The sequence below is a fragment of the Sinocyclocheilus anshuiensis genome, unplaced genomic scaffold (genome assembly GCF_001515605.1).
Source record: "Sinocyclocheilus anshuiensis isolate Anshui unplaced genomic scaffold, SAMN03320099.WGS_v1.1 scaffold306, whole genome shotgun sequence".
NCBI classification, from domain to species: Eukaryota; Metazoa; Chordata; class Actinopteri; order Cypriniformes; family Cyprinidae; genus Sinocyclocheilus; species Sinocyclocheilus anshuiensis.
The window spans coordinates 2316952-2335356 of NW_015544175.1; the positions used below are offsets into that span (position 1 = coordinate 2316952).

General features: G+C 36.8%; 3 protein-coding genes across 3 annotated transcripts; 2 read left to right on the plus strand and 1 right to left on the minus strand.

The window, feature by feature from the left end:
• Positions 1–725: 725 nt before the first annotated feature.
• On the plus strand, positions 726–8968 carry LOC107696145 (zygotic DNA replication licensing factor mcm3-like). Its single transcript, XM_016496345.1, has 17 exons — positions 726–900; positions 1062–1174; positions 2393–2601; positions 2687–2817; positions 3248–3486; positions 3614–3722; positions 3881–4034; positions 4774–4905; positions 5009–5217; positions 5648–5822; positions 6045–6171; positions 6936–7086; positions 7212–7352; positions 7584–7684; positions 7941–8005; positions 8295–8379; positions 8568–8968. The coding sequence occupies exons 1-17, from the start codon at positions 826–828 to the stop codon at positions 8764–8766; spliced, it is 2415 nt and encodes an 804-aa protein (XP_016351831.1). The 5' UTR covers positions 726–825; the 3' UTR covers positions 8767–8968.
• Positions 8969–11108: 2140 nt separating this feature from the next.
• Positions 11109–11980, plus strand: LOC107696178 (interleukin-17F-like). Its single transcript, XM_016496395.1, has 2 exons — positions 11109–11415; positions 11597–11980. Exons 1-2 carry the CDS (start codon positions 11159–11161, stop codon positions 11838–11840), a joined length of 501 nt encoding a protein of 166 aa, XP_016351881.1. The 5' UTR covers positions 11109–11158; the 3' UTR covers positions 11841–11980.
• An 89-nt stretch (positions 11981–12069) lies between these two features.
• Positions 12070–17074, minus strand: LOC107696168 (stathmin-4-like). Its single transcript, XM_016496385.1, has 6 exons — positions 16968–17074; positions 15863–15918; positions 15120–15215; positions 14778–14983; positions 14502–14693; positions 12070–13278 (listed from the first exon to the last, which is right to left on the minus strand). Exons 2-6 carry the CDS (start codon positions 15873–15875, stop codon positions 13219–13221), a joined length of 567 nt encoding a protein of 188 aa, XP_016351871.1. The 5' UTR covers positions 15876–15918; positions 16968–17074; the 3' UTR covers positions 12070–13218.
• Between the last annotated feature and the right edge of the window lie 1331 nt (positions 17075–18405).

An 18405-nucleotide genomic window follows, 5' to 3' on the forward strand; every position in this document is an offset into this window, starting at 1 on the left:
CCGCTAGATGCCATTAAAGCATTGATGATAGATAATAAATGTTTACCTTTAAGTCTCTACTTACATTAGATTTTCTCAAATCGAAGAAATATGGCACAATGCACATGTTCTGGAAATGTACACAATTACAAGCATTTTGGAAAATATTGTACTATTCGTATCATTTATCATCAGCTATCAGAAAAAAATATATAGGGACCCTTGCAGTACTGTAGATTTAAAGGAGAAAATGTTATGTAGGATCACCACTACAACTTAAATCACCATTTATTTCATTGCATCTTTTCTATACAGTGAAAGTGAATGGTGATTGAAGCTGTCGTTCTGCGAAACATCTACTTTGAAAGTAAGAAAACTACTATTTATTATTATGCTGCTATTTATGGTGGCAACTATAAAACTTGTAGGCATGTATTTAAAAATGCAAAATAGCCTTAAACAGAACTAATGCCCCCTTTCAAACATACTGGCATTAACTTTAAAGTACGTCGACAACATGTTTGTTGTCGGCAAAGACCAACAACAACTACAACAACTCCTCTGTCCGTAAATGCTGTTTTGTTGTGAGCGCATGCGCAGCACCGCCACACTTTTCGCGCGAAACACTCAAGCGGGCCGGGCGAATTTTCATTCTGTGGATTTGATTGGACGCCGCAACCCAAGAGACCGAATATGTTGATGAGACACCGGTGTGTCGGCCAATCAGCACTCGGATTCCACAGCCAGAGAAGCCTGTGGCGCGAAAAGACACACAACAGTGCTGAGATCGACATGAGGTGCTTTGCACTGAGCATTTCTCAACACTTTTAAAAGCTATACAGAAAAATGGCCGTTGAAGTTCTGGACGATCAGGAAATGAGGGAGGCGCAGAGGGATTACCTGGATTTTCTTGACGATGATGTAAGTATAACACATTTATAATATATTTATTAACTATTAAACTACTGAAGTTAATGTGCCTTACAGGAACAAAGGCCCACTCTTATGAAGCATTATGTAAATTACTTAAAAATGTTTTTATGTGTTAACAACTTTTTTCCTGCGTTTCTACCTTTTTACAGCAAGACCAGGGCATTTATCAGAGCAAAGTACGACAGATGATCAGCGAAAACAAATCCAGGCTCACTGTGAACCTCAACGACCTCCGCCGCCGCAACGAAAAGCGAGCAGCCAAGTATGTTCAGCTTTTTAAATAGTTCTTCTACTTATACTTTACAGTAGTTTATGTACAATGCATAGTTAAATTACATTATAGTATTTAAACGTGTATGTGTATATGTACGCACATAAATGTATTTGTATGTCACGCATAATAATTTATCAGTCATTCTTGAGACGTGGGACAAGGTCCAGCAATGCTAACTGCTATTAGCTTTAAAAAATAAAAATATTTTAAATTTTAAATGTCATGAGGGATTAATAATAGAATTTATTTAACACAATTATCACCTTCAATTTAATTTTCTCATGATTATACCAAATCTGTGTTTCTTAATGTCCTCTCACTACGTCTAAAACAGTGTGTCCACAGAGAAGGGTTCAATCATTCATATGCAATAAAATGGATAAAAATGTTTTTTTAATGATGAAAAAGAGCTTGTTTTATCAAAAGCAACACTTAATAATATCTCCTATCAAAGCAAGGTTGTTTTTTTAATGACACATGCATGTTTCATAAGATTTTAAAGTTGCGTCCCCACTTTTTGTCAACACCGTCAGACATTCAATAAAATGTAATAAAATCAGGGAATATCAGGGGCAGCTGTCACTCTAAAGGAGCCCCTTGCCACAGTTCACCTCTGCAGAGTACATCAGTGTCAGACAGGCTCTGCTAAGTTTTAGTTTTAGAATATTTTAAATCCTAATGTTAATATTTCCTGTGTCACAGCCATGATATGTCAACACCATCTTCCAATTTCTGAGGAAATTATTTGAAATATTTAGATAATTTTATTCTCCTGAAGCAGGTTCCATTAGCATCTAGCATCAACAGAAAAAAATAAAATGGCTACTACATGAACTCCATTGGTTTTGTGAAAGAAATGCCAGATTTGTCAACACCGTCAGATGTCACCACCATAAGATTTTGTGTTCCAATGATATATCAAAATACTTAAATGTGACTCTTGAATAAAAGCTTTATAAACAATAACATACTCACTGTTTGTTTTAATACAGTAATTGACTGATTCAATGTATTTGATAGTTAAAATGACAAATTCAGGTTTTCGTCACCACCGTCACATATAAGATACATAAATGTAGTTTAATTTGTCTGAGTACAAGGTTTTATTTTTTCAATTTTGCACCCTGTTTTGTCCCACTTCTCAAGATTATAGTTTAAGGTTATGACATGTTTTCATTGAAATGAACTCTGGTCTCTGGTCCTCAGGCTGCTAAATAATGCTTTTGAAGAGCTCCTGGCGTTCCAGCATGCCCTGAAAGATCTGGTGGCTTCAATAGATGCCACTTATGCCAAGCAACACGAAGAGTTCTTCATCGGTCTGGAGGGCAGCTTCGGCAGCAAACACGTCTCCCCTCGAACCCTGACCTCTCGCTTGTTGGGTAGCATGGTGTGTTTGGATGGCATCGTCACCAAATGTAGGTCTAACATTACATATGTACGTAAAGAGTTAATATGTTGCATGGATGGTACCTTGATAAAATGTTCTCCTTCTATTTACAGGCTCTTTGGTGCGTCCCAAAGTAGTACGCAGTGTGCACTACTGCCCAGCCACTAAGAAGACCATGGAGCGCAAATACACCGATATGACCTCTTTGGATGCTTTTCCTTCAAGTGCCATTTATCCCACCATGGTACTGTATTTGTCCCACCTGACCACTTAGATTAGTGGAATAGCACAGGATCAGGAGATTTGAAACGTTTTAAATACCCCAAATTTGATGATGACCTTGTAAGGAACCCCTTTCTAAAATACATAGTCACTTATGTATTTACAGAGTTGTATATAAAATACAGAGTATGTATTTAATAGAGACATATTTATAGTCGGTGAGAGAAGTAGTGAGTTTGATATTGTAGAGACAGCAATGTCAGATTTTTTTTATGAAATAATAAATTTTATTAATTATAGTAAAATAATAATACAGTTATTATCATATTGTTGTTTTTTTATGCTGTACTTTTCTGTAGCAGCCTGCTGGACCTCTGTTTGATAATCCCTGCTCTAGATGGTTCATAAATGGTTTCTTTAATGTTCTCACTTTCTATATTTGATCCATTCAGGATGAGGAGAACAATCCACTTGAGACTGAGTTCGGTTTGTCCATCTATAAGGACCACCAGACCATCACAGTGCAGGAAATGCCGGAGAAAGCGCCTGCCGGTCAGCTGCCCCGCTCTGTGGACATCATCCTGGACAACGACTTGGTGGATGCTGTAAAGCCAGGGGACCGTACGCAGGTGATCGGCACCTACCGCTGCCTGCCTGGCAAGAAGGGGGGATTCACCTCGGGCACCTTCAGGTAAAGCTGTTTTAATAGAATTTTATCAGTATAAAATCAGTTTTTATTGTAGAATTGTTATTTAAAATATATAAATATTATTTGCTAAAGCTTTGATATGTTTTGTTCCCCGTGTGTGTTTGTTCAGGACCATCATGATCGCCTGCCACGTCAAACAGATGAGCAAAGAAGTCTCTCACTTCTTCTCTGCAGATGATGTGGCCAAGATCAAGAGCTTCTGCAGAACTCGCTCGAAGGTAAGAGGATGGAAGTGTAAATGTGTCTAAGATTTGGACACATAACTGTTGTGTAATAGATCTAAACATTTGTACACATGCCTAGTGCATCACTAATTTGGGCACAAGAGTTTTGTAAAGTTATGTTCCCTTAATATGAATGGTTTCTACTCCTTTAGAATTTGTTTGATCAGTTGGCTCGCTCCCTGGCCCCCAGTATTCATGGTCACGAGTACATAAAGAAGGCGATTCTGTGCATGCTTCTGGGAGGGGTGGAGAAGGTTTTGGAGAACGGCTCACGCATTAGAGGAGACATCAATGTGCTGCTCATAGGTATTTACTTGCTTAGATTTGCACAGATGATGTTCTAAAATGAGAGACATTTAAGGTAAAATAAATGATTCATATTTACAAACTGTTTTCTGTGCTGGACATCAGATTGAGAACGCCACAATATTTGTTTTTGTAACTATATAATTTGTAATTAGGTCCAAATGAAACCTGCATTTTTTTTGCTATATTCTGTAGAGATCTAGTGATAATACATATATAAAGTTTATTTGACATAAAAAAAGCTTTAGGTTTCAATGACTTTGAGGATCTAAACCAGGTGTTTCAAACGGTTTGATGCCCCAAATTTGATAATCATCTTGCAAGTACCCCCTTTCCTAAAATATAGAAGCCCTATTCATACTCTGTGAGAGAAATGGTAATAGTGATGTAATAATGTCAAATTATTATTAAAAAAACGACTTGACCTGTTTTCAGTGCTTTAATGACGTCTTTGGGTGCTGTTCTTTACAGACCCAGCAGATGGCGCAGAATTTATCCATTTACTGGATTTAAAAAAATAACAGATTAAAACAAGTGTAGATATCAGTTAATTTCTAAATAAATATATGTACTGATTATGAGGGGAAATCTGCAGAATGGATTTAAACCAAAATATATTATTAGAAAAAAAATATTATTAACAGTATTATACTCTAATTGGTAACTTCAAATAAAATCAATTTACACAACATAAGATGATAAGATGTTTAAATTCTGCATATATATCTCTATTTCTCAGGTGACCCCTCGGTGGCCAAGTCTCAGCTGCTTCGGTATGTTCTGCACACTGCTCCTCGTGCCATTCCCACCACAGGCCGAGGCTCATCAGGTGTAGGTCTGACCGCAGCCGTCACCACTGACCAAGAGACAGGTACTGCGTTTCACACACACCATCAAGACAAGAACCCATAGGTTCAATAATAACAGCTTCTTTTTTTTTGTTCTCTTAATATTAAGCTGTGTCTGTCACTCAGGTGAGCGACGTCTCGAGGCTGGTGCCATGGTTTTGGGGGATCGAGGGGTGGTCTGCATTGACGAGTTTGACAAAATGTCAGATATGGATCGCACTGCTATCCATGAGGTCATGGAACAGGGACGCGTCACCATCGCCAAGGCCGGCATCCACGCTCGACTGAACGCCCGCTGCAGCGTCCTGGCAGCTGCCAACCCTGTCTATGGCCGAGTATGTGTTTTATTTGGTGTTCGTAAGATCTTAAATATGGGCTTGCATTGTTTCATAATGTTATTCTTAACCCTCTTAGCGCCAAAGTCGCAAAATTGCGACAAGACGTCATACTTAATCAAATAGACTGTAGTTCCTAATATGGTGTAATATCTCATTTGTATTCCCTATGACTCTGAAGGGGAATATTTGCCTTTTGGAAATAACGATCGGTCGTCTAATGATCGCCTTCTCCCGGTACATCTTTGCAGCGCAATGGTGCCGCCGTGCAAGGCGCGAGTGTTCACGAAGCACAAACAAGTAATCATTTCGACCCTTTGCCCAACGGGGATGGGGGTGGCAGGGCGATATCTATTATTTCCTGAATATTACCTGATGAACTGATCAAAAAGTAGGCTACTGTTCATGGTTTCTCTCTCTTCGTCTGCAGTACGATCAGTATAAGACCCCCATGGAGAACATCGGTCTGCAGGACTCTCTGCTGTCTCGTTTTGATTTGCTCTTCATCATGCTGGATCAGATGGACCCAGAGCAGGACCGCGAGATCTCCGACCATGTCTTGCGCATGCACCGCTACAGAGATCCTCATGAGCAGGACGGAGCAGGTACAAGCTGATAGACAAACATTTTATACTATTTATTTTGTGTTAGGTGTGCCTTTTCTGTGCAATTAAGTCATCAAATAGAGTTGCTAAAAATTGAATAGGAGAAAGTATTTTAACATTGAAAATTACATTCTGTGATATATTCTGTACTACAAATGAATCATGTTGCAAATAGTCTCTGCTGTAGTGTTTATTGGACTCCCATGCATTTGTGTGTTTCAGCTTTTGCTCTTGGTGGTACAGTTGATGCACTGGCCACTGAAGACCCTGATGTAACTCAGGAGGAAGAAGAGGAGCTACAGGTGTACGAGAAACACAATCCACTCCTCCATGGCAGCAAAAAAGTCAAGTAAGGACTTGTTTCATTTACTTCTCTAATGCAAATCACAGTGGTTTACTCAGACCAGATTATGTCTGGTTTATGATATTGCCACATGGCTTCAGGCATGCCCCTATATTTGAATAGGGATGCCATGTTTTGCTTTTCTACTTTTTCAAGAAAATATATTACTGTTTAAAGGTTTGGGGTTGGTAAGATGTTTTTGAAAATCTCTTATGCTCACCTAGGGTGCATTTATTTGATCCTAAATATAGCAAAAGCAGCAATATTGTGATATATTACTGCAATTTAAAGTAAATGTTTTCAATTGTAGTAAATTTTAAAATGTAGTTTATTCCATATTTTTTAGCAGTCATTACTCCAGTATTCAGTGAGACATGATCCTTCAGAAATCATTAGAGTATGCTGATCTGGAAACATTTCTTATCATTATTATCAATGTTGAAAACAGTTGAGCTGCTTAATATTTCTTTGGGAACCGAGATATATTCAGGATTATTTAATGAATAGAAAGTTCAAAAGTACAGAATTTATTTGAAATAGTAATCTTTTGTAACATTATAAATGTCACTTTTGATATATTTAATGCATCTTTGCTGAATAAAATATTAATTTCTTTAAAAAATCTTACTGCCTTTCAACTCCAAAGGTAGTGTAGTTTAATAATGCATAAAATAAATGTGGTACATGCTAATTCTTTCTTATACATTCTTAGTTGTATGTGAACCCATTATTATACACCAAAATGTTTGTTTTTTTGTGATCTTTTTTAGGGACCGAGTGGTGAGTAAAGCATTCATGAGGAAGTACATCCATGTTGCCAAGGCTCTTTCTCCTGTTCTGACTCAAGATGCAGCCAATCGCATTGCAGAGGAGTACTCGCGTCTGCGCAACCAGGAGCAGCTCGGCTCTGACATTGCACGGGTAAATGCAGCCGCTCAACAAACTTATGAGTTGGTTTTTTGGTCAGGTATTGGTAAATAGTTGGTAAAAGTTCTTATGCTGTTAGGTAACTAATCTGAGGAATCTGTGCTGTGTTTTGTCCTCAGACGTCGCCGGTCACTGCTAGAACCCTGGAGACTTTGATCCGTCTGTCTACAGCTCACGCCAAAGCTCGCATGAGCAAAGTTGTGGAACTGGTGGACACCGATGTTGCTGTAGAGCTTGTGCAGTTTGCCTATTTCAAGAAGGTCTGTTTGTGTATATTGTAGCTCATTGGTCACAGTTGTTTACTTGATATTAGACAGATTTGAGTTCAATTATAATTACTTTTATCCTTTAGATTGGTGTTTTAAGATATAGATACCTTATAGATGGAGTTTACAGATCCCTACTTTTTAATTTATTGTACTTCTGTTGTACTTAGGTTAATTTTCTGTCAATTTAATGAATGTCTCCGTCCCTTGTTCCCCGTTTTTTAGGTTTTGGAGAAGGACCGTAAGCGCTCTAGAAATGGTGAGCAAGACGCAGAGGATGAAGAGGAGGATGAAGTACAAGACACACCTCGAAGACTGAGAAAAAGGTCTAGTGTTGTTCCACGATAACTTTGCAAAATCATTGATTATGAATTTTCCAAGATACACATACCAATCAAAAGTGTTTAAGATTCTTGAAAGAAGTCACAAAGCTGAATTTATTTGATCAAAAACACAGCAAGAACAACAATATTATGAAATATTATTACAGTTTCAAATAACTGTTTTCTGTTTTTAAATAAATGAAAATGTAATGCTCAATTTTCTGAGTGAGTTTTCTCCTTTTTGCCTTTCTGAGTGCAGACCATCTCGGGGCAGTGAGTCATATGACCCCTATGACTTTGTTACTGAGACTGAAGTACCACAAAGTAAGCTAAACCAACAACAAACATTTTATATTTGTTATGTTGAATGGGTTAAATTAATTCTACATGATTTTTTAAGTAAATACAACATATCATTATAAAAAAAAACATATTTGAAATATTTTTTAAGCATAAAAAGATGCTTTTTAAATAAATAAAATGAATGTAATTAATAAGTAAATAATTAGATTGTTTTAAAGATTAAGATATTTAGATATATAGAAAGCATCACTTTTAATCATAATGCACATAAAATGCACATTCAAATGATATGAATAATTTTTGTTCTCAGTTCATTCCCCAGCTCCTGCAAGGCAGGATGAGGAGCCAATGGACATTCCTGATCAGAACGGTCACACAGCGTTGTCTGATGACAGGTAGGCATTTAGGATTTGTCTGCTGAGATTTTGGGTATCTCTTACACTCAGCATTTTTAAAGGGCTGTCACATTCTTTTGAAGTATTGTTTCTGATTAAGTTCTAAACAGAAACTGCATGGTCTGCAGGACAGCTGATTGTTTCGGATGCTGTATGTCTGACGCACCATGTGTGTGTTTTTGCTGTAGGTTGAAAGAGTTTAAAACCGCATTGCTGGAGGTGTTCCGCTCTTCTCATGCTCAGTCAGTTGGCATGATTGCTCTGATGGAGGGCATCAACAAGAGCTGCCCATCACCATTTAAAGAATCTGAGGTTCGTGCCGCCCTCAGTCGCATGCAGGACGACAACCAGGCTATGGTGGCTGATGACATCATCTTCCTTATATAAATGCGTTTTCTGGAGAGTAAGAAAATGACAGTTCAAGTGTAGATCTATTTCAGAAGATTTGCAATGTTTATTTTCATGTTCTTGTACATGCATACACAATCACTCAAGACATTTTCAGTCGATTTTTCTTAATGTATATTTTTCACATGCTTGTTACATGCATACAAATGCATGTATTAAAAAATGTGTACTTTACATTTTTAGTTATTTTTCTCTAACATATGTTTAATGTTTATCAGCATTCTTAGATTTGGTTAACATTCTTCAGAAATTAGCCTTTTCTGTTGGCTTTTATATTTTTCTTAAGAATAGCTTGGACCAGTGCCTGCAGATTATTTAAATTTTTTGTTTTACAACTTGTAAATACTGAATTATTGTTTAAAAATTATTAAACCACTGAAAATTTAAAAAAAGGAAAGTGTCAATAATGTTCAGTAATATACTTCTGAATACAGTTGTTCTGTTAGAGTTGTGGCCTAGTACTCCACACACATTGAGCTGTGGTGCTCAAGCAGGAGATGGAGGTTTCAACTCATTCTCCCCATCCCAATATTGTCCTGTCTATTCTGCCTCTGTCAATAAAAAGTGGCAAAACCGTTTTCTCATTGACTTAATTGTATTTTTCTACAGTATACTTATACATACAAAATACTTAGAAATGCAATACATACACTGTACTTTTAATATACAGTACAAAAAGACTAATAATCAAGATCTAGCGTTACATAAATCTCTGCTCTTTTGCATAACACCAAAAAGCCACATAACCTCAAATTAGTAATGCATCAGACATTCCCAGTCATTAGTTACTGATTTCCCTCATTGCCCTTTCAGTCTAGTGTGGGTAGAGCCTGTCTGTGTATTATTATGACTGGATTGTCTCAGATGTAGAGCAAATGATGATTTAAATGCAAAGTGCAGCTCCTCATTTATAAACCTTTCTGCTCAAGCATGCAGACGCTTCAAGATGCGTCTTCTTACTGTCCAGCTTCCCGGGTTCATTAAAACTGGTAATTGTAAACTTATGATGGTGTGGGAGCTGGAGAAACCCTAGTAAGGGGATAAAACCTACAATCCTGTCATCATTTACCTCATGTCTCTCCAAACCTGCATGACTGACTTTCTTTTGCGGAAAAACGAAAATATCTTGAAGAACATTGGGAACCAAACAACATTGGACCCCACCGACTTCCATTATACAGTATGGACAAAAAGACAGCTGAGGTTTCAGGTTTGAAATGACATGAGAGTGAGTAAATGGCTGAATTTAGAGTTTTGCAACTTTTTGCAACTGGTTCTCATGCCATTCCACATTAAACATACCATTGTTGTTTTTCTCGCCTGCTTGTAATGTAATTTTCTAAGAATGACTCAGGAGATGTTATCATATGCTTGTGGTCGTGCTAGTGTTGGCTGCTGGAACATACTGTTTCAAGAACCAAGTCAGCACTTCAGTGACCTAAATTGAAACTAGTGGAGGAGTATAAGAGCACTGTGTAGGGCTACAAGTGTCAGTTGGTGTATCTGGGGCATATTTAACACTGAAATCGCCAAATGTAACCCGTTCATCATGCTCTTAATAAGCGCTAATGCTGTACAATAGGGCTCTATGTATTAAAAACTTGAAAATGAAACTTTAAGATCTCAATAAGCAGACTAGACACACTTCGATTAGACATCTTAGGTTTTTTATGTGCATGTACATGCATTTGTATTAGTTCACATATATATGGGTCACTTTGTCTCAGCTATTACCAGCAAAAACCCAGTCCTTTCAGAACACAATCAACATATCCTGTCAAAGCTGCTGACCCATATAAAATGCATCTGCTGGTGTACACATTTGTTATTCAGAAGTCTGCTGATGTGTATATGGGTGAAACGTGAGAACGTGGGAGAGCGCAGAGTTTAAGTGCCCAAGTTAAACATACAGTGAAACAAAAGAACCTCTAATGAACACCCTTCTAGCCACCTTTGATATGTGAAAAAATGCTGCACTGATATTACAAAAAGACACGCATTGCAGATTGGTCTTCATTATCAGTTTAATGTTCTCAAGATGATTATCTACAGTATTCCAGATTTGTCTCTCTACGTCAAGATCAGGAAGTTAAAGGCTTCCTCACCAGCCTATATAAAGAAGAAGAAGGTTAGATGCAGGGCTCAGACACTTGCTGTCCTTTGTGTACCAGCTCTGAACTTACATGTTTATTCTGAAGATGCAGCTCTCTTTGGTGAGTTTGTCACACCAATGAATTAAACTCTAATGATGTTCTTCTTCATTTTAGGGGAATACAAGTGAGAAATAATCTACTTGAATTTAAAAATTGACTCAGAGGACTAAAGTTTGCAAAGGCTTTTTGATGTTGATTTTCACCTTCAGAGCTTTCGGATGTTTAGGCAAATGAACGATATCAGAACAATCCGTTCAAGCAACACACTGCAGTACTCTTTGTCTCCATCTCCTCCGGTTTTCAGAGCTGTGCTGCTGCTTTACGTGCTTGCCCTGTTATTAAATGGTGCTTCTTCTCAGAAAAAGTCTAAAAGAAAATCAAAAAAAGGAAAGCGGGTCATCTTGGATGCATCTCTGAACCTCACAATGAACGTCCCTCTGTCTCCAAGCAGATCTTTGTCACCATGGACATACGAGTGAGTCTTTGATGTGATAAATCGTTACAGTTGTTCATTTTGATCTCATATTATATGTGTGATATGCGGGGGTTCTTGTGCAACAAATACGCGAATCATAGCAATGATTTGGAGTAGTTTTGGATAGTTTGGTTAATTGTAATTTTTTTGCAAGTGAATTTTTATAAATGTTTCAATTCAGAGAATCCTGGGACAATTCCCGAATCCCATCGAAAATCTCAGAGGCAAAATGTGAAAAAAAAAGCTGTTTAACCAAAGATGGTAAAGAAGACTTCGGACTGGAATCTAAACCCATCTACTACCAGATCAACGTCTTGAGGAGAGTGAAGAACAAAAATGCTATACACTATGCCCTTAAACTAGAAACTAAAATAGTTAGTCTGGGCTGTACATGTGTTCTACCCGTTGTTGTGCCTCAGAATTAGTTCTATACTGTACTCTTACTATATTATATATTGTGTATATCTATATTGTTGCATTAATCTGCCTACAGGTACAGCGAACTTCTGTGGCATTGATCAGCTTTGTATTTATTGTCTTGATGAATAAAATATATTGTAACATTTTCTTTTTAGTTTTGCTTTGTAATAGTTTGTTTCAGTGCAATAATTGTATGAATAAGACAAGTTAAAATGCACAAAAAAAAATCTTGGCTTTAGTTAAGAGAAGCATTTATTTGACTTTAACTGGAGAATTTAGTCATCTGGAAATTACAAACACAGGGAGCATTTACGTTCCATTCTTACATCAATTCTCACCATTGCACATACAGTGGCTCATTTTTGATGCTGCAGACACCAACATCAAACTCCTTTGTCTTCGTATAGAACGAGTAAAATAAACTGACTAGAATAAAGCTCAGTGACATGCCAAAGCAAAGTGCACTATTCATTTCTAAAACTTTCAAACTATTTCCCAAATCCAAACAGGATCTTTTTCTCACACCTGAGTGCTTTCATTCTTCATTTCTGAGATGCCACTATGTGTTTTCCTACTGATGAGCATCCTAATACAAATATAATGAATGAAAAAAGCTAAATGTGCTTCTGTGTTGTGCTTAAAGTGACGCTGTGCTCCACTTTTAATGTTCTGTATGTAAGAGGGATATGAGCTTTCACATTTTTCACATTTCACATTCTAATCTAACATTCATTTGATCATATTTCTACCTCCCATCATCTCAGCAGGAAATGTGATATTGTACCTCTAGCCACCTGATTACTGATGCATATTAATGCATATTGCATAAGCATGCCTGAGGTTCTATGAAACCCTGTTGATTATTGAATATTGACATCAAACGTTAATTAAAGAAGCTTGAGCCAAAGCCTCAGTAGATGGCACATGTTTTGGAAAAAGATGCTTTTGTGGTTTAGACTGTAAACAGATATTTCCATTAGTGAGGGGTGACTTTAAGATGTAGTTTTTATCTGTACTGGTTACGAAGGTTATAAAAAAGCATCTCATCAATTCTACTTCCTGTCCTCTTCTTCATGTCATTTCAAAAGATGGGTTTGGTATATTCATTCTTTTTCTCTGAAGCAGCCTTCTGGGCTCTACAAAGCAACATACCTTAGTGCACCTTGCATTGTCATCTAGACAATATCTTCCTGTTTTTAATAATATTAAGTAGTTTTGATGTTGTTAAACCCCAAAAAAGCTTGGTGTGTTGCAAATTGTCATTATCAATGTCCAATATGTCCCCTTTTTTGAGATGTATTGGCTACCGTTTGCTTTATTTTCTCTTCACCGGTTTCATCTCCCTTGACTATAGTCAAGCTGTCCAGCGCAGCAGGCGCTCCTCTACCGGCAGGCCTCCTCTTTCAGCTCTTTGTTCTTCCTCACCTCCTCTGCGTGTTTGTCCTAAATAGACACACAAAAGAAAACTTACTCGATGTGTGTTCATGCATGTATTAGTGTGCCTGAGGGAAGCTAAATACAGCGGCATAAACAAAGTAAAGGAACAATCCACCCCTTTCTAATGCAATATTCATACGGATTCTATAATTAGACTGGGAAGGGGCTCAGATGCACAAAGGCCAGGAACCCACTGAATGAGTAATTGTCACAAAAATTTGGGACATTTTATTATTATTATTTTCAATTTGTAAATATTTTTAAATATATATATATATTCAAATATATATTAAATATAAGATTTTATATTATGTTCTATATATTATAAATACTTATACATATTTTTTTTAGAGAAATTATTACTTTTATTCAGCAAGGACACATTAAATTGATCAAAATAGACAGTAAAGACATGCATAATGTTACAAAAAAAAAATAAAAAATCTGATAAATGCTGTATTTTTGAACTGGGAAAGACTGGAGTAATGGCTGCTGAAAAGTCACAGGAATAAATTACATTTTAAAATATTCTAAAATAGAAAACAGTTATTTTAAATGGTAATAATATTTCAAAATATTACTATTTTTACTATTACTTTTTTTTTTTTTTTTTTTACTATTTTTGATTAAAAAAAGCATCCTTGGTGAGCAAATATTATTATATTTTTCCTATTTCCTATATATATTTTTTTAAATATTTTTCCTATTTTTTTTTATTTAAAAAAAAAAAACAGCCTTGGTGAGCATAAGATACTTTAAAAAACATTATAAATTACTTACCGACCCCACACTTTTGAACAGTAGTATAGTTATGAATGTGTAGGTCTTATAGGCTCATTTACAGCAGAACTGTGTTAATGCCTGAACAGCCTTGGTGAGCATAAGATACTTTAAACTTTTTAAAATCCTATAAAACCTAAACTTTGGAATGGTAGTGAATTTACATGAAAAATTACATGTATGAAGGTAAAGGAAAAAAAAGTTTTCGTATTTGATTGTAATGACATTTTTAAAAGTAAAAACGTTCTTAGTAAAGTTTAATGTTTTAGCTATGCATAATCAAATGAAATAAATTTTCATCAGAAATAATCTTTAAAGTCCAGTTCTACATTTATTGTTTTTAAATATCCTGTTTCCCTCTGAATTATGTCTCATTACTTGTAAACAACAATTAGCATTTAATAAGTGCTTTAATAAAATACTTTACATGCCTGTCAGTTAGTTTGTACCTTTTCCTGTAGTCTCTCCAGCATGGCAGCAAGCAAAGCCTCTCGGTTTTCTTTGATGGCCTCCATCTTCTGCTCCAACTTTTCTTTAGCATTCTTAATGAAGTTGTTGTTCTCCTCAAACGCCTTCTGGATGACCTCTCTCTCATGCTCCCTCTTCTCAGCAAGATGCTTTAACATCTCAGCCTCCTGAAACTGGGGAGAAGAATACAGTTGCAGCATTAAAATCAGACCGAAGAGAGGAATGGTTTGGGTATTGGTTTGGGTGTAAATTCCAACCTTCCGCCTCTCCTCAGCTGCTTCCAGTTTCTTTTGGATTTCCTCCAGTGAGGGGTCCTTACGCTGGGGCATGGATGTGTTAAGCTCAGGCACGCCATCAAAAGAGGGGGGTTTCAGTATCACCTCAAATGCCTGGCCCGAGGCCCGCTTGTTCAGCTCGATGACCTCCATATCTTTGATCACACACCAGTTGAGATCCACTGCATCTTCAAGAATGATCACACACAGATTACTGTGAGCATAATGTTATCAAATCTGTATTATATTTAAGCTCATTGTATTGTAGCGATAGAGATGTGTCTATCAAGTATAAATACCGATGAGTAATGTTTTATTATTTACCCTCAGCCTTGTATGTGGGGTTTTCTGCAGGGTTTGAATTGATGCAGGAGCACAGAAGTGACACTAGAGGGAGCTCCTTCACCTTGTCTCGATATGCTGTGCGGAGAAATGTCAGGCAAGTACAAAATTCCTTGTAAACATGAACAAAGCCTGCATTCTGTCAAAGATCCTGATCATACTTGGTTTAAGTGCAGAAAATTAGACATTTTAAAAGCAATTAACTCATTTAAGCACATAAAATGTCTCAACTACCTGACAGATATCACTAAATAAACCGGGTCAAGTAAAGCGCTCCTACAGTATTTCTACTTGCTTAAGATAAAAGTACCTGTGAAATGCTTAAATATAAACAGAACAGAATCTCTTTTCGATGGGCTTGTTGGAACAAACCACGCATTTAGCCAAGTAGAAAACTTTAAGGCGGCTCTCTCACAAAATCAATTAATGGCGTGATTATGGGGGCGGGACTACATGTTTGCTTGGCCAATGGGAGTTTGGGGGGTTTGTTTGGGAAACTTGTTTGGAAACAGGTTCATTTCAAATAAATTACGTGTATTTCAAATATATAATTATAACAATTTCGAATATATAATTATGACAATACAATGTATATAACATGTCAAAAAAATATGCTTAAATATAATGTGCATGATATTTGTTACTCTGGAGAAAAATATTCAAATATTGAATTTGACAATGGGGGCTTTGGAGTTTGGGAATCCGGGCTGACTTTTGTAGCTTACCTGCCAAGGTCATGTTTATGCAGTGTTGTGTGTAGTTTACAACCCTTCACTCAGTCCTGTTTAGAGACAGGGAGAGAAAGACAGAAAGAAAGAGAGGATTAAAAAAAGAGTATGTTGTTTTTTTTACCACAAGGATAAAACACTCTGGCAAAAATGAACAAATAATTAATACAGTAGCATTTTATGTCAAATGCAGATCCATTGTGCATGAGATGTCTGAAAGGAGCTTGTTGTGTTGTGGCGGGACACTAGAGGAGCATGAATTCAGATGAGGAGCAGCAGGGAGTGTCACGCACAATCTCTGTATTGTTACTCTGCCTCAAAGCTGCCACTTATCAGTATACAAAACAATTTTAGATAACAATCGACATTACATAAATCCTAAAACCATGTGCAAAACTGACATGTTGAGCTGACTATGGAGAGACACCACTGAGAGAGAAGCATTGCCCTGCCATGTTCATAAATGAACACACACTACTTTTGTCCAAACACACACTTCCTGCATGTAGTTGTTTACTTACAGCTTGTCAGTTACCATATTTGTCGCTACATTGTCACATCACCGTTACAAAACAAATTGATATGACACCTTTATATATTGTTAAACTGTTGCCCCAAATGGCATATGTTCATAATGTCAGGCTAAACACAGGTAAAATCCGCTCTCAAATGACTACATTAATACAAAACGCAATACTAAGTAACAAAATTAATCCAAATGCAACCCTAATCACTGCAGTCAATGTGTATTTGTGCGAAAGGTTGTTTACTGACTCTTGCCTTGGAATGACATAATCTAGTACACTCTTCAATTATGTCATCTTTTAACACATTGGTTCATATCTATACACACAGATACAGATACATTTGCCAAATACATTCCCATTTTCATGCATATAAAAGTTGTTTTGAATACATTATAGATGGCAGACAGAGCATGTTATAAGAACACTGAGTTCCCTTTAGACCTCTGGTGCAGCACATTTAGTCTTAATCTCAAAGGTAACATTTTTCATTTTTAGTAATAAATGCAAGTCAGATCACAAAAACATCAGAGCACAGCAAGTCTCCTCTCATTTGATTTCGTGATGCCCACACTTACCTTTTCTCCTTGATGAGGTGGTGTCCTTATCTTCCCCCCCTCTCTCTTTCTGTCTCTTTCTCTCTCCCTGGTATCCTCTTTTTCACCTCCCTCTCTTTTGCTCCGTGCCTGCTGCTCCTCGGATACAAGAGCTCAGAAGCATCAGCAGCAGCACCCCTCCTAGCGCATGACATCATCTTCCAGTGCTGCTATTGGACGAGGTGAGTGGCAGAGAGAGGTGGGCCAGCATTTCTCCATCACAGTGTTAACTCTTTGTGCCTTACTGCAGGTGTCCATGCAAAATAGAGGATGGGTGTTTTCCAACACATAATGTAGATGACAAAAAGAATTACAAATGACAGAGATTAGAATTCACTTTACAATAATATCAAAAATAATTGTACATTAATATTAAGAAATATTAGTAATAATAATACAACAAAAGCAAAAACAAAACAAACATTTTTCTTTTTCCAAAATATAGTATATCTTTTCAAAATATATTATATTATATTAAATATATTTTAACATTTATTTAGATCACTCATTGCTCTACTGTACTATATCCTGTATTTTTCTAAAATATATTACATATATATTATACATTTAAATCAGACGTTACCCTCTGTACTATATCCTGTATTTTTCTAAAATATATTACATATATATTATACATTTAAATCAGACGTTACCCTCTGTACTATATCCTGTATTTTCATAATGTATAAACTGCATCTGTCACATTTGTGAACCACCACCTTTTCTTCTACTGCTACAGAACTCCATACCCATCCTATATGATGTCACCCAGATATGTCCACAAAGAGAGCAACAAGAGAAGACAAAAAATGAAGGGATGTCAGGAAGCTAGAAGGTCTAAATACATTTGTTAGGGAGTGATGGACTCAAGCAAGGGGTGTGTCTCTGTACCGTGCTGCAATGTAATAGAAACTAAATTGTTCTGACAGGAGCAGGAAAGATCTTCAGTCAGCCAGTGCTCCTCATCTAATGACTGAAACACTGACTGGAAAGAGAGAGGGAGATCATCACAATAAGAGATGTGATGATATAATTTAGGTGTCAGTGTAGCATGGTCTTAAGTTTTTCCTTACATACAGTATGGTCCAAAAGTATTATTTGATTTAACATGCTGTGGATCATTTGTAATTAAATGTTTTGTAACAAAGGCAAAATAACAGCATTTTCACTATGGTCTCAGACTTTCAGACCCGACTGAATATCTTCTCAACATGCCAAGCCACCTAGAATTTGGACCCCAGAGACTCAATCTGCATATGTCCCCAGGTGCTGTCTGTGTATTGATCTTAGGGGAAGGGAACAGTGGAAGCATAATGAATAAAAACCCTAATTAAATCCTACTGAGGTGTGACAGAAATCAGACAGTTACTGGAAGCACAGTCTCACTCTCTCAGCACTGCACACATTCACTGTAACTTGT

Excerpts from the sequence above, each read along its gene's own strand:
- LOC107696145 (XM_016496345.1), top strand. The coding sequence starts at position 826 with ATGGCCGTTGAAGTTCTGGACGATCAGGAAATGAGGGAGGCGCAGAGG. Across the intron at positions 2,602-2,686 it reads GGATGGCATCGTCACCAAAT|GCTCTTTGGTGCGTCCCAAA; the intron begins GTAGGTCTAACA and ends TTCTATTTACAG. Across the intron at positions 2,818-3,247 it reads GTGCCATTTATCCCACCATG|GATGAGGAGAACAATCCACT; the intron begins GTACTGTATTTG and ends TGATCCATTCAG.
- LOC107696178 (XM_016496395.1), top strand. The coding sequence starts at position 11,159 with ATGTTTAGGCAAATGAACGATATCAGAACAATCCGTTCAAGCAACACA. Across the intron at positions 11,416-11,596 it reads TTGTCACCATGGACATACGA|AGAATCCTGGGACAATTCCC; the intron begins GTGAGTCTTTGA and ends GTTTCAATTCAG.
- LOC107696168 (XM_016496385.1), bottom strand. Across the intron at positions 14,984-15,119 it reads CCCCACATACAAGGCTGAGG|ATGCAGTGGATCTCAACTGG; the intron begins GTAAATAATAAA and ends TCATTCTTGAAG. Across the intron at positions 13,279-14,501 it reads TGGAGAGACTACAGGAAAAG|GACAAACACGCAGAGGAGGT; the intron begins GTACAAACTAAC and ends GTGTCTATTTAG.